Source organism: Caloenas nicobarica, chromosome 1 (genome assembly GCF_036013445.1).
Source record: "Caloenas nicobarica isolate bCalNic1 chromosome 1, bCalNic1.hap1, whole genome shotgun sequence".
In the NCBI taxonomy this organism is placed as follows: domain Eukaryota; kingdom Metazoa; phylum Chordata; class Aves; order Columbiformes; family Columbidae; genus Caloenas; species Caloenas nicobarica.
The window spans coordinates 29038921-29054077 of NC_088245.1; the positions used below are offsets into that span (position 1 = coordinate 29038921).

The 15157-nt window shown below is 40.4% G+C and overlaps 1 protein-coding gene across 1 annotated transcript in view; it reads left to right on the forward strand.

The window, feature by feature from the left end:
- Positions 1–11168, forward strand: part of PPP1R3A (protein phosphatase 1 regulatory subunit 3A) — a 34678-nt gene extending 23510 nt beyond the window's left edge. The window contains exon 4 of the mRNA XM_065628823.1: positions 632–11168. Within this exon, the coding sequence (XP_065484895.1) occupies positions 632–3124 (2493 nt within the window). The 3' untranslated portion in view covers positions 3125–11168. The remainder of the gene's footprint in view (positions 1–631) is intronic.
- Positions 11169–15157: the final 3989 nt, after the last annotated feature.

The window sequence follows — 15157 nt, forward strand, 5'->3', positions numbered from 1 at the left end:
CAATATCATATTTGGGAGCTAGGAGGGAGAGTGATTAGTTTCTGGCCTTTTACTTCGTTAATCTCATTTCCAACTCGTGTCTTACCAGATTGTCTAAAAAACAGCCTGGTTTGAAGCCTGTAAAATGGTCCCTGGGAGAAATGAAGCACAGATAATCCTTACAGTATTTGTCAGTGTGAAATGTGTCTTTGTTTTACTGGACAATACTGTACATTACCAGGCTTTGATGTACTGTATCAATGCCCTAATTTAAGTGCCAATCCTCCCCCACTCGCCTCCCTCTCTCCAAACCTAGAACTGAATGTGTAGAGAATGAATTAGCCTCCCTTTAAGGGAATATTCTCTTCAGATTTAATTTGTATAAAATGCACTAGCAGCTTACTGAACTCATGAATAAAGAGAGAGGGTTCTGAATGCTATTTTATTTCCTGCTCCTTTCAGCACCACCATAAAGCTCATTACCTATGTTAAAAAATACATACAATGCAAATTTTGCAAATGGTTTGGAACACGTTTCCATAAAAGCTTTGCTACTGAAAACAAGACTTTCCATAACGAAATCCTGCCTCCCTAATTTGGCATATTTTTGCAAAGTGCTTTTTGATCATTCTTTTCTATTCTATTGTTTCAGCTAAATCAGCACTTCACAGGAGCTAGAGGTACCTCTTCCAGAGATGAAAGGAATTTATACACAACAGAACCAGTTAATTTTCCAAGTGAAACTGAAAGATTGGAGAAAAAGCTAACCTGTATAGAAAGCAGCAGTGACTTACTGAGACACCCTGTGCCCATCAGTTCGTCATCCGAAAACATTTCACGAGAGACAGGAGGAGAATTAAAAGATAAAGTTAAGTATTCCCTAAGAGATTATGATACTCAGTCACCAGGGAAGGAAGTAGCTGCTGGCTTGGTAAACAGCGGTGAGCAGTCGTTGGATCGTACTGGTACCAGTGAAAGCCTTTTATCAGCAAAATATTTTCCTGGGACAAAACAGAATGAGGCTATCGATATTATGACTACTGTCTCAAGCCGACAAGGAGAGAGCCACACAGATATTTCAAAAGGTAAAACGGATAGTGCCTCGGGAAGTAAGATGATGGAGAGGTTATTCATCAGTGAGGATGCTGCTGATGCCTTGAAAGGGGCCTGTGAAATGAGACCAGAAACCATTTCTCCAGAGCATGATGAATCCATGCAATTAAATGCACATGTAGCAGGGACGCTGGATGGCAATGCTAATCCAGCTCCAGTGCACCAAGCGCCACAAATGTCTCACCAAACTCTGGATTCATTGTTGTCAGACACTGACAAAAATGAAGGAAAAATCAAGATGATTGAAAGCAAAGTTCGGGTACATTTAAGAGGAGATTTATATGCCGACGCTTTTGCACATGGTGATGCCTCAATAGATTCTGTAAAAAGCCAATATACACAAAAAAAAGGAGTTGGTGAAGTGTCAGCAAAGAACTGTAACACTGATGCAGGTAAGGAGAAGAAAGTCATTGAAGTAGCAGACTTAGCACTAATCGGCGAGGAGGAAGCACCCAAGCCTTTCAAGTCACAGAGAAAACACGCTGCCAAAGCATCGAATGGAACACCTCTGTCAGCCGAAGACAACAAACAGGCACCCTGGCCCGCACAGGCAGACCCCCCGTCATCCTCTCCGTGGGATGAAAGGGGAGCTGAAGACACTTGGGAACACAGAGGATTCACAAGGTTAAAAGACAGAGGAAAGTCAGACAACACAAATGAAGGAAGACTGATAGGAAAGGAAAGGGAAACAAACCCCGCAGAGCAGAGGTGGCACGAATGGGGTAGTGAGGTTCGGTGGGGAGTGAGGGGGAGCACAGAGGCTTGGGGTTTGTCTTCCACAAAGGAAAAGTCTTCTGTCTCTGAGAAGGGTATCACAGAGGAAGCAGAGGCAGGTACAGCTTATATAATTAAAACAACATCAGAAAGTGCTCCAGAAAAAATGTCTGCCAGTGAAAAAGCAGTAATTGCTAAGCTACCTCAAGAGACTGCACTAAGTGACAGGCCCACAGAGGAAAAGGAAACAGCATTTGATACACATGAAGGGAGAAATGATGGTTCACATTATGCTCTTTGTCAACTCAACACAGTGGGTGTATTATATGACACCGAATTTGAAAAGGAATCAGTTTTAGGTATTTATAATGCACGTGTACATGAGACACTGCAAGGAGAAACTATGTCTGTATGCAATAGCAGGGAAAGACGTGCCAAAGCACAACCAGACATCAGCAATATTCTACCTGGAGGAGAAGCAGTAAAGGCTTCTACTACAGAAAAGAAAGCAGATTTGCAGCAAGGTTTATATTCAGAAGTATCTAAATATCCCCCAAGTATCCAGAAGCATCTATATAGTGAGGAAGCAGAAGTGCTCTGTAGAGAAGAAAGCCATGTTGGTACACTTTCCTATTCACGTGCTGAAGCTGAAACAAAAATGCCATCTTCTGGTACAAATGCTGTGCCAAGTTACCATTATAAAAGCTCTTCAGTGGCATCTTCTGAAGGAGACACCGTGGCAGGAGATAGGGAGCATCTGTATAGACACTTTGAATTCAAAGTCATTGACAAGGTTGCTGCTGAGTCAGGGTACAATTTAGGTGTACCGAATGAAATGACATCTATTAATAAAAACGTCTCTCCTGAAGCTTCAGACATAGTGATTTCTAGAGAAGGAGGAGGAAGGAATATAGGTCAAAGTTTCCATCAAGCAGAGTTCAAACAAGAGCAGTCATCAAGGCTAGAGGTTTCAATTAGTAAGCCTACTGAAGAAGTTGGAGGGAGAAGCTCTCAATCTGACCATTTACTAACTGAGCGGAAAACGCTAAACTGGCTTGATGACTCACAGAAGGAAAGCCAGCACATTTCTGATTCTGCAGATGTTTCTAACCAGAAGAGTGAAGCACTTAAGTTACCTAGTGAGCTTCCAGGTTTAAAACATATTGCTTGCAAAATATTTTATTTCTTCTTCTTTCTTTCATTTGCTGCAACACTCTACCACTATGATTTGATGGTTTGTCTTGCACTCTACCTGTTTTCCTTGTATTGGCTATACTCCGAAGGAGGAAGAAACCAGGAATCTGTCAAGAAGGAATAACACTGATTGTCAACTGTGCTCAAGATCCATGGTCAATAGTCTCCAACCCCTCCAAAGCATTTTCACCGTTAAAGAGCTTATTCATTTTTAGAACCAAAGCGAGTGTTCCACTGAAGCATCTTTTTAAAAGATTACATATGAAGTTGAGTCTTCATGTAAGTAATTATACTATACAGGACCATTATGTTTGGATCATTAAATACCTATATGAATATGAGTTCTGAAGCACGTCAACTTAAAATCAAGTACAGCTGTTGCTCCTTAGCAGGATACGAAGAAGCAATGCTTCATATCTCTTTAGTACTTAAAACCACCATTTTCTTGCATTAATTTCTATTGCAGTAAAGCTTCATATTTTTCTGGGATTTTTTTTCTAAGGTTTTGTGTCATACATAACACAAGGAACGGTATAAAAACTAACTCAGTATTTTAGTATTGACATTGCAGTTGATAATCTGCTTGTGTAATTAGCCAGCGTTCTAAGAAGTATGACATCTGTTGATAGGTTCACATTTTTTTTCCAAATTTTTATTCCATTGTTTTGACTTAGAGCTCCAGCTGTACCCCTGTTTGAAAAATGTAAGGCTTTGACTTCGGTAACATCGTGTAACTTTCAGGATGTAACTGCATAGCAGAATAGATACGCTGTTTCTACCCTGAAGAAATTGAAGGCCACAGCCACAGGCCTCTTACCATTCATTCACATGCACAAATGTTTTTGGTTTTTGTAAATGAGGACTGTGTAACATGACTGAGAATTTCACTGGATTGTTATTACAGACAAAGCCTTTGAATTACATTTTTTCATCGTGTTGCTTAAGCATATCTACAAAGCATTAAATAAATTTTACAAAGGAGTGCCATGACTGTGTTGAGCATGTCTGAATTAGGTTTACTGCATTTTTCTGTGGCTTGCTACCTGACGCTAATCAAACACCAAGAGAAAATACAGGGAACAGCCCTGGCATTCAGTGAGGCTGCTTTGTGTGGTTTGAGTGAAGCAGGAAAGCCTGGGATCTGCCCACAGGAGAGCCCAGGATGATCCCACACAAGAGTCCCACAGGGCAGGCACACGGGAGGCTCTGGTGCTCCATCATCGTGGGTCTCCCAAGCTGGGTCACGCGCAAAGTTTGTCCAGAAAGAAAAAAATAGACAGATTATATTGCACTTCAGCAATTTTCTGGGTGATGGTCACAAATGCCATCGTAGGTAGTCTGTTAAAAGAAACACCAAGGCTACATAATGTTACTGACATCCTAGAATTTAAGAAGGAAAAAGTGTTGTTTTAAGCTATATTTGTTTCACTGCCACTGTGAAATACCACATTAACTGTGAAAGTTTCAGTTCCAACATATAGCTGAAGCTACATAATAGTGAAGTTTTTTAGTTCTTTGCTTAGCTCTGAAATAAATATTTTACAGTAGTTCTAAAATTTATTTACATGTTTCAGGATGTTAGGGGACTCTGATACAGGAGGTATCTTGGCATTTATGTTCTCCAGGGGGACAAAACTTTGGAGCACAGTGGGAGCGGTGCATTCAGCAGAGGGAGCAAATGTGTGGGTGTTCTATTGCCAGTGTGCATGCTGATGGCTGGATACCCTGACAACTTTTGACAGCAATCCATGAATGAGAGATAGTGTTGGGCTAGAGACATTCAGGAGTGACACAGAAGGCTGTGATACTGGTTTGGATGTTCAAAGGTGTATAGGAGCTAAATGTTAATTGAGATAAAGAAATTAATTCAATAGGCATTAGGAGCTAGATCCAATAAAAAGCTTAGGCTTAGGCTTAAAGCAGGATCGATGTCGAATCTGTGTAAGTCCAAAATAATGATCGCAAACCCTTCTTTACCTGAAGACCACAAATGCTAAAAGAACCTAGCCTTTTCTTGATGCTTATAGGCACTTTTCAAAAAAAGCATGACTTACTGTTGCTGGTTCACTCTCTAGAGTGTGACAAGTCCCTGGTCTAAGTGGTTCAACATTTCAGCTTCACTGGGACAGAGATGTCACATATTGCTTTGCTTCCCAGTACAGTGTGAGCTCTTGAGTAGTGTCTGATATATTCTGACAGGATCAAGGTCCTCAGTTGGAGAGCTAAAAAGGTGAAGACAGCACCCTGCATATGTCCTACTGAAATTGTCAACATGCGGTCAGGTACCAAACTCCTGGGGCCAGAGAGAACAAGCACATGAGACACATTTTAGTCTAATAGTTAAAACCACCATGCCAGTAAGAAGAATCTTTAGATACAGTTTTCAGTTCAAAACCTTCTTCAATCTAATTTACCTTATTAAAGCAAAATTCACAAAATTCAGAGCAAGGACCAAAAACCAGCTTCCTGTCCTCTTAGATAAATGTTCTATCTGCTAAGCCACAAGATTCAAACCCATGTTTGAATATCTTCAGCTTTACCAAACCTGGCTCTTCCATCCAGCAGGATGTAGTTTAATCATTAGGCTACTGTTGTCAGGAGCATTCTGATCCCCAGGGTTCTGAAGGACCTCTGTGTGTAGGTGGGTTCCTTCTTTCTCAGCTGAATTAAGCTGAAAATGCTTCTCTGCTCAAAATAATAGCTACTGTGCTTTCCATTTGAGGGTAGATACTTTTATTTGCAGCTCATATCCCAGGGGAGTTTACTTCTGCCAGAACTTTGGTCCTAAAAGAGACATGTAATTTCTGTTTTTCAGAGAAATCTAAATCAGACATAGTCCAAATGCTTAAGCGTCTGAGATAGATAACTAAATAACTTTAAATATCTTGGACGCAGGCCTTATTGCAAGCAGAGCTTAGCAGTTCAGCCATCACAGAAGTGGGAAAGCCTGGTTGCATTCTTAATTGAATCTTGGGGACTCCAGGAAATGTGCGCTTTGAGGAATCTTTTGTTGTTTTCTTGTTTTATGTGTGAGTCACGACATCCTGGAGATATGAGAACCTTTGTATGGTGGTCTTCTGTACGCAATGTGCAAGTTGGAAGTGGTTTCTCTTATTTATTTCAAGACAAAATATTTGGCTGGTTTTTAAAGATCCAGCTGAGCTGACTGGATAGCAAGAAAAGGGGTCGGGGTAATTGATGGGCCCAGGACTATGGGTGAAAGAAAGTCATTGGATTGAATCAGCCTCTCGAGAATGGCAGAAAAATATTACAGAGGGCCCAGGAGAGTCAATATGACCTGCAAAAAGAATGCAGAGGATAAATAGAGAGGATCTATTAATACAGACATTCATTAAAAATTAGCGGGCTTTTAGTGTGTGTCATAATATATTTAAACCTGTTGCTAAATATCAACTAAAATTTAGCTAAGTTACTTGATTCTCTATAGAAATCTACCTTCAAACAGCTGTATTCCTGTGTCCAACAGGTTAAACATCTGGGTCTGTCATTTTAACATGTGCGGTCATTCAGAGTCGGAATTTAGGGTAAATATTTGGATATTAGAATAAGTATATTTCATCTACATACAAGTGGAATACTGTTAGCATTTCTCAGATATGGAATGGGATTTTATGTTCTATATTTAAGTTATTTAGCCAGCATATCATACCTTATGATTGCAAAATAGGACTCTAGACTGATCTGTGAACACAGGTGCCCGAACTTTTAAGTATTTATGTACTTAAAACAACAAAGCAAATAATTTTATCTTTTTTGTTTATCATTTGATAAGCTATCTTTTTAAAATCCTCTTACTTCTGTTTATAGTATGAAAACAACACCTTTAAAACATTGGCAAAATATTCGCCTTTTACTAACAAGTAAAAGGGAATAAGTGATGTGTTGCCTTTTTGCAATGATTCATATTTAGCTTGCCTACTAGGCCTCAATAGCGTATTTCTAGCTAATACTTTCATTTCTAGTAGTTTCTAGTTATTTCTTTAGGCTATGCGACAGAAAGAAGGTACAATCCTATGTGGCAGACCCGCGGTCATGAAAGGCTCAACTCTGATATAATACAGAGATGAAAATGAATATAGTAGGTTTGCTTGCATTACTACAGTTATATGAGGTATACACATCCCATACCATGAGACATGTGTCTCTTTCAACAATTGTCAAGAGACAATTTTCATATTGTGGCATCTGTAATCTGTTGAATTTAATAAAATATAAATATGAGGCAACAAGGATAGGAGTGGAAGGAAGTTCTGTACCCAGATACCTTGCTAGGAGATAGTGACAACAAGCCATATCATTAATGCCTCAAATATTTGTTGTTGTCAACTTCTTGTTGCTTCTTATCCATTAGTGACTTTTGTCTCGACAGTAGATAGGCTACAGAAACAGGCTACAGGCTTTAAAGGTCTATTTAACATTGGAAATGAAAAATTAGGATGACAGAGTATGAACTAGATCCCTAAAGGCAGGATAATACGGTAACGTTTGGAGTCACTGTACTAAATTTCAGGTGCTTAGTGGTATCTGCACCTCTGAATAAAACACTTAAACACTCTAGTCATCTGACCTGTGAATGAGAATCAAAAGAGACAATGTGTTGAATAGGGATCTGCCAAAGTTTTCTAATAGGAAACCCCAATGGCAGAGTTGGGTTCTATACCCTTCCCCCGTCACAGGGATTAAACACTTAATGCTGGGTTGCAGGGACACGTTTTTGTCAGATCAGGTTTCATATTCTGCAGCTCTCTTGTGCACTGGGGTACCTAAGCCGCTGCTTTCAGAAACAGAGCACTTTGCAGAAGACAATCCCAGCATTTTAACACTGGAGAAAAGCCAAGTTTAACCCCTTAAAGCATAGATTGGGACATTAATCTAAGAGGGGATATTTGGATAAAGTCCCTGTTCCAAGAACAACTTGTCCACTTTATGTGAAATTCTAGTTAGATAAAATACGAAACTGATGTCAAGACCTTCATGTCTTCTCAGTGAGGTCAGCTTAGTCTATAAAGTCACTCTTCCAGGCCTACACCAATGCCTCATGAACCAGGACTGGAGAATTGTTCTAGCCATTAAGGTATCATAAGAAAAGGGGTAACATCTCCCATGGCTAAGCCCATTGTGCTTTTTGAAGAACTTGATCTTGTAACTGTACTTTTAGGTCAGGCACCTACTGATCAAGCACCATCAGGATTGCTCTGCTTAGTTACATAGGCTGGGCCAAGGAACCGGATTGGCAAAATGTGTAAATGTCTAAAGACAGGTGGAATTTGTGGATTTCTGTCTTAGACCTAGAAAGGTGCTTAAATTCCAGCACAGTCTCACCTCAGACAACTATGTCCTTTTGTGAATCTCAGCGGAGCTTTAGAAGACTTGCAGCTGTTCTGAGAGCACTGTCTGCAAAGGAGACCATAGAGGTACATGGATAATGATGGGACTGATCTAAGATGTCTTGATGCTTCTGAGGTTCGGAGTTGCACTTCAGAGTCGAGGTGGTAATGCAGAGCTTGGGTCTTCTTTGGGTATCAGTGGAGATTATTTGACCAAAACTACTTATGCCCAAGTGAGGATAGTATTTATGAAACAGTGTGGGTAGGTTGAAAGGGAATTGATAATTTCTGCATTCTGAGCAGACATGAACTAGGTGAGCTGAATCATTTAACGAGTGAGATATGTATGACTTGGTGGTACACATGAGGTATGTGCGTGCATATGTGTGTGGGTGGCACTAGGACAAGTGGGTGGAAAGGTGAGAACTAGATTTCAAGGGTAAATGGAGAAATAATTAAAAAAATGGTTAACTAGAAAGTTTCTGAACAGCCTTCTCTAGAGAAGTGAAAGTTTAATAAGTTCTGAGTAGATTGGACAGATAACACAAATATGGTATTAGCTACATAAAGTAGTAAAAATTAAAGTATATGCTAACTTCTTTTGGAACTTATCAATTACCACTTAATTGAATTATAGTGGAGAATATCCTGCCCTTGACCTTAATATTCAATGATTCAAGATTAGAGCATCGCTCCAAGGACCAGAAACATGGGCTCCTTCTCAGGATGCTATACCCGTCCAGGGAGAGACAGCCTCCAGTTGGAGCCACGAGCCTGCCTTATGGCCATTAATGCAGGTCAGTCCCCAGTGGCGTGTGCATCAAGAGAAAACAAGAGTACATGTCAGCCTGCAGTTATTGGTGCAGAAATATAAAACTATATGTAGATAGTTAAGCTCCCACCATCCCTGTGGTGTCTAGTATAGCTCAGAGCCACGTAGGAGCTTCTTTAATTTCTTTTTAGACTACGTGCCTGCAGGAGGACATTCAAATTTCCTGGGACCACAGTACATGAGCGTGCCTCACATATGTGTGATGGCAGGGAGATCACAGGACATAGATGAGCCACTATATTGGTTGTATTTATTTGGAAATTTCCTCTCCTTTCCACTAGGGGATCTTTCTGGGGCTGAGTGTGCCAACTGCTTGTGCTCCTGGCACTGCCTTCTCCAGGGAACAGAAGACAGCTCCATACTGCCATACTATCTTGGTGCCTTTGAAGCGGGAATGAGAACTGCCAAGTGACAGACAGTGAAAGAGCCAGCTTACTAATTAAGGCCCCTGTATTACGGACGGATGCTTTCAACTCTCAGGGCAATCAGGGATACTTAGGAATAGCCTGAACTCTTTAAATACAACTACAGTGACCTGTTTGGGGAAAAGTTCTGATTAAGCTCCTCAGAAACTCCTTATGTCTTCATATAAACTACATGCCCATCTGTCCCTCTGTGCTATGGATGAGCCAAGATCCATGACTGATAGATGACAAGGGTAGGAGACCTCTTGTGTAGGTTTATTACTTCCTTGAATGATCTTGGCTGTTGAATAGCTTGGGGCATTTAGATACACCAGGCAATGTCTTGACCATCCTCAGAATTAGGCAAACCTCTGGGAAATGCAGCAGTCACAGGGGCATTTGACTTGTACCCGTCATTATTTCATATTATGAGGGACAGAAGTAAGGCTTTTATGAGAGATTATGTGTGAAAGAGAAATACTGGTTGATAAACTACTGGTTTATCCATAGCAAAGTATTTGCCTAATAAAAGGACCTTTTAAGTACCAACTAGAACTTTTATACGATTTTGTGATGTAATTTTAGTGTTTAATCCTTTCATATAATGCAGTATTTTTGTAGAATTATGGTAGAATAACTAATAAAACTTACAAAACAAAGGGAAGAAAAGAAGAGACAGAGCTGGAAAAGAGAGAGACAAAGCAAGCAAGGAATCACGTGTCTGCATTGTTCCACAGTAGGTAAGAGATTCAGAAACTGGAAAATTACCTTCTTCTGAGTTAGGCTGAACTTGTGATCAACACATCGCTGTTCGCTAAGACATGCTGCACTCCAGGAAAGAGCACAATCCCAGACAAGCTTTTTCATCTCCCCCCTTATATATTAGTAATAACAAAATAATCAGTAACAGAAAGCAAATTAATGAAGGTTTTGTTCCTGGGCACAAAGGCAATTGCCCTGTTAGCCTCGCAGGCTGCTGTAAATGCAGAGTATTTGGATGGCATGGTCAGGACATGCTCACAGTGGCTTTGCTGGGATTCTGCTTCCATGTTTCACACACACTCGCTCATGTGATCATTATTAATCACTTAAGCCACCTATGTCCTGAAGCATAAACACTTGCCATCAATCTCATGCTAAAAGATTATGGTGAACTGCACATACAGCAATGCACTGTTTTATTCATTACATGATATATAATTTGGCGTAAGGAAATGTTTAAATAAGCTGTTATTATCTCGTAATTATCAAACATTGCAAGACATAAAGTTCAAGAAACTCAACACTAGCAACTGTGGCTGCGACCTTTTAGACTAGCTGATCTGGACAGACATACACCTGCAGCTGTACATCATCTTTTAGCGTAGACATATCAAGTGAGAAGCAAACATTGTGATTTTTCAAAAGTGTGTTGTCTGATACTGCATAAGGCAATAGCATGACTTACCATGTACTTTCCTTTTAATTCTACAAAAGTCAAGGACATACACATTCAATAAACATTGATTACAAATTAGATTAATGACAACTGTAATCTCATTAATTGAACTTTTAATAAACAAGTGTTGAACCATGTTCTATTGTGTCAATAAAAAGCTACATTTTTTGCTATGCACTAGGCATCACAATTTTGATGTTTATTTGTCCTGTGAGATATTTAAGCCAGTTGTGGACAAGTTTTCTTCACAGTTCACATGGCCTGACCCAGGGGAGGGCTCAGGTGCCCACCAGCTGGGAGTGCAACCCAGAGCCCTGAGTGAGGCTTCTGTGCTTGTTATCCAATACAATGGAAAATGAGTTGTTTCAGAATGACGTCTCAGAAACCTACTGACTGTGGACTCACCTCTCTTTTGAACAGAATTTCACCTGGTGAGCTTAAATAAATCCAGAATTAGGTAGAAGCCATGGCCGAGTATACACAATGACGAAGAGATCACAATACTCTGGAAAGTCTTACCCCCAGAGAGCTTCCTCGTCAGAACTTGAGGCTGGGGAAGACTGGGCTGCCCCACCACTCCTCTGCACATCTGTATTTCCTTCTCTGGCATCACTGAGAGGAAGGGACACTAGGGATAATGTCACATTTCCTGATGAGGATGATGAGGAAACCATAACTTGGGGCACACTGTGGACCCTGGCTTACAATGGAAAGTCACTGGATTACGACTTTGGCTTTACATAACTCAGCTCCACCTAATTCTTGTTGTAAGCACCTGAGACCTTTATTGAATATAGGCTGGCATTATTCAGCCTTGGTGCATGAGAAGAGACAACATTTTGCAATAGAATTTAATGTTGCTCTTAGTTAAATTAGCAATAAAACCTTACAGTTCCCGTTCAATAACTACCTTGTTTCTGTCTTGACAATATTTTGCCCCCTGTCTGGCATCATGGCTATAATTAAGAGAACTTCCTTTTCAGGTGCCCAGTTCTTTAATACTTGTGTCCTTTTAAATGTCCATATTCCACAAGCACTTCCATTCAGTTGGGCATTATGGAGACTTCATTTGGCTTTTCTTACTTCTGCTTAGCACAAAGGCATATTTGTGCAAAGATACAGCAGATACTTTACTCATATGAGAATAAACCCCATAGGATAAGTTAATTAATTACCATTACAGTAGTGGTAAGCAAATCATGGCCCAAAATGAACGGATGCCAGATAGGCTGGTGCTGACAGTCAAGCAGATAGAGCTCTGCCATGGCGAGTCTAGACAGAAGTGACTGCAAAAGCAGAGAAGTCAGACTCCTGACCCTGCCATATCTTTTGAATGACTTCTTCTCTAAAGGGAAAGAAACTCTTCCAGTATTACAGATCCTGAAGATTTCAGGGAGAACCCCTCTAACCACAACATTAAAATTGCAATCCTCCTTCTAATAGCTACCTTGTTGTGTTCACAATATTTTCCCTCCTATTTGGCATCAAAGGCAAAGCTGTTTATTAATCATGCTATAATTCCCCCTCCTGGCATGAAGGCTCCTGCAGAAGCTGAGCTGTGACTGTAGTTATGTCTAAACATAACATAACTCCTTGCAGGCAGGAGGGGCTTGGTCAGCTCATACCCTGAGTCAGCACAGGGCTGCTCTTCTTCTGGGCAAAAATGGTCAAGCATACTGCCAAGTGTGACTGGTGAGCTCTCCCTCGGATGAACTACTCTGAACTACTGAGATGTGAAAACAGTCTTTGGTTGGTGCAAATTTTGGCACAATGAGCCCACATCTGCTTGGAGTAAAGGAAGAAATAGCTTATATATTGACTGGGTAATGGCGAAAGTGCCGAGGAACTGAAGGTGGCCGAAGAGGCTTAAAGTCATGCCAAGTGAATTATTCTACAAATTCCAATCTGGAATACATGAACTTAAGACAAATTTTTTACATGGATTTGCTCTTATTGACGTCTTCTAAATTTAAAAAATGTACAAACTGTAAGTTTCATTGTGTCACTTTGCAATGATACAATTTCAATTTCAAGAAATTGATGAAGATTTCACAGTGATACTTAGAATTAATCCTCTCAAAGTATTAATGGAAAATCTTTCAGTAAAAATCTGGGCATTGGACAGCACTGACAAAAAATGCTTATTTAAAAACTACATGCCTAGGACACAACCTGTAGAGCAGTTCTGTGTTGCCTGAGAGTGACTGGAAGGTCTAACAAATCATACTGCATGACTTTTGGGGTAATTTTGGCTGCAGCCTTTGCTACATGCTACAGTGATAATCTATTTCCTTGCACCGTGTTAACAACACGTCCTTGCTATTATTAGTTCTGCTCTGTATTATGAAGACTGTGTATTTTGGGCTGAATATTTTCGCATAACAAGATACTTGAGACCACAGCTACATGTTCATCCTTTGACACTGAGTGGAAATTAAAAATACCGAATAAAATTACAGATACAACAAGGAGAGTTTCTGAGGATCCTGCCTGCTGCCTAGGAGCTGCAGTTGCCTCCACTGAGCTGTGGAATGAGAAGAAAGCAGAAGAGAGGATAGAGAGGAAGCAGAAAGAAGCCATTGTAGCACAGTCCCCTTGTCCCCTTGTGCTACCTGACTTATAAGTACTCTTTAGACCAGCAATAACTCCTCTGCTTAGGATCTATACTCATCCAATGCCTGGAGGATGGGACTAAGGTAGGCTGGATTTAGGTGATGAACCCTCAAGTGACTGGCTCTGTCCTTTTGCGAGCGCAGGAACATCCCCTGGGGTCCTGGTTCCTCTGGTTATTGAGGCGAGAGGCAGGTCTAGTCTGCAGCCCCAGCCAGAGCAGGAGGGGGGCGGAATACTCAGGGTAGAAATAGGGAAAATTCTGCACTGGAGTGGAATTTGGCTCACTGCTTTGCAGCAGGTATGTAAGCTATTTGTGCCTGGGACAGCATTTAATTCAGTATTTGAACAACTCTTGGCGCAACAAGGTCCAAATATTTAAGTCTAAGAAGAAACAGCTGTGTTTTTAAAGGTATTGGGGTAGTGAAATCAATGAAAGGTGGCTAAAACACCTTTTAATTGGGCTCTTACATCTTAATAAAATATGTGGGATAACTTTTTCTTTTATAAAACATTTTCAGAGCAAATACTATATTATTCTTATTCTAACAAGCAAAGAGATTTCCAGGCCAGGTAGAGGGCTGTACTAGGGGCAACATGAGAGTTGCAGACCAAATGGGGACAAATGTCTTTCAAACTTACTGGCTGTTTTATCTGCAGGAAAGAGGGATTGCAGGCTGATGGCAGCTGACAGGAGCCAGAGCTCAGGGATTTGCTATGTGAGTGTCCCAGCAGCCAAAATGTTCTCTGGCAAAAAATGACCATCATTATTATGATCTCTTGCATAGCACAGGTAATGGAACTTCAAATAAACCATCCCAGGATAAGAGACAGTGTCTTTTAAAAACAGACCTGCTTGTGATTTAAAGAGGGTGAATGAGAATGTATCATATCCTTTGATAGTCTTTCCCAGTGGTTAATTATTCTCACTGTCAAAAATGCATGCCTTTTTTTCTTGTTTGGATGTATGCTAATTTCAAACAGGTGTTTGATTTTGATTGTGCAATTAAAAAACTGTGGAGTAATCTACAAGGCACTTTAAACAAATGGAAATTCTGAAATACTTCTGTATTAGAAAACTTCGTAGTTGTATAATTATGATAAAACGGTTTTTCACTTCTCTCTTTAGCTGGCTTATAATGATTTTTGAAAGAATTTGGCATTTAAAGCTGTAATTAGGAAGTAAAGTTGCAAGATATTCTTATTTCTGTAAAGCAAGAGTGGATTTTATTTTAACTGGGAAAACCACTCTAAGTTAGTAGTTTATTACCAGCTTAACTGTTATGCGGCCACAGCTTTCGCCAGTTCAAACAGGATTCCACTAAGTGTGAGACAGACCATTCTGAGCCAGCCCCAAACTAAAGCTGATCTCAGAGTCTCACTTCTCAGAGGATAAAATGGGGAAAAAATGAAGTTATAACAAGTTAAGACCCATGTGTGGTTGCTGCACTGAGTACTGAGTCACCATATGTGCCTTACCCACCTCTCTATGGCCCACGACAGCCTTTCCCTACGTGCATGATCC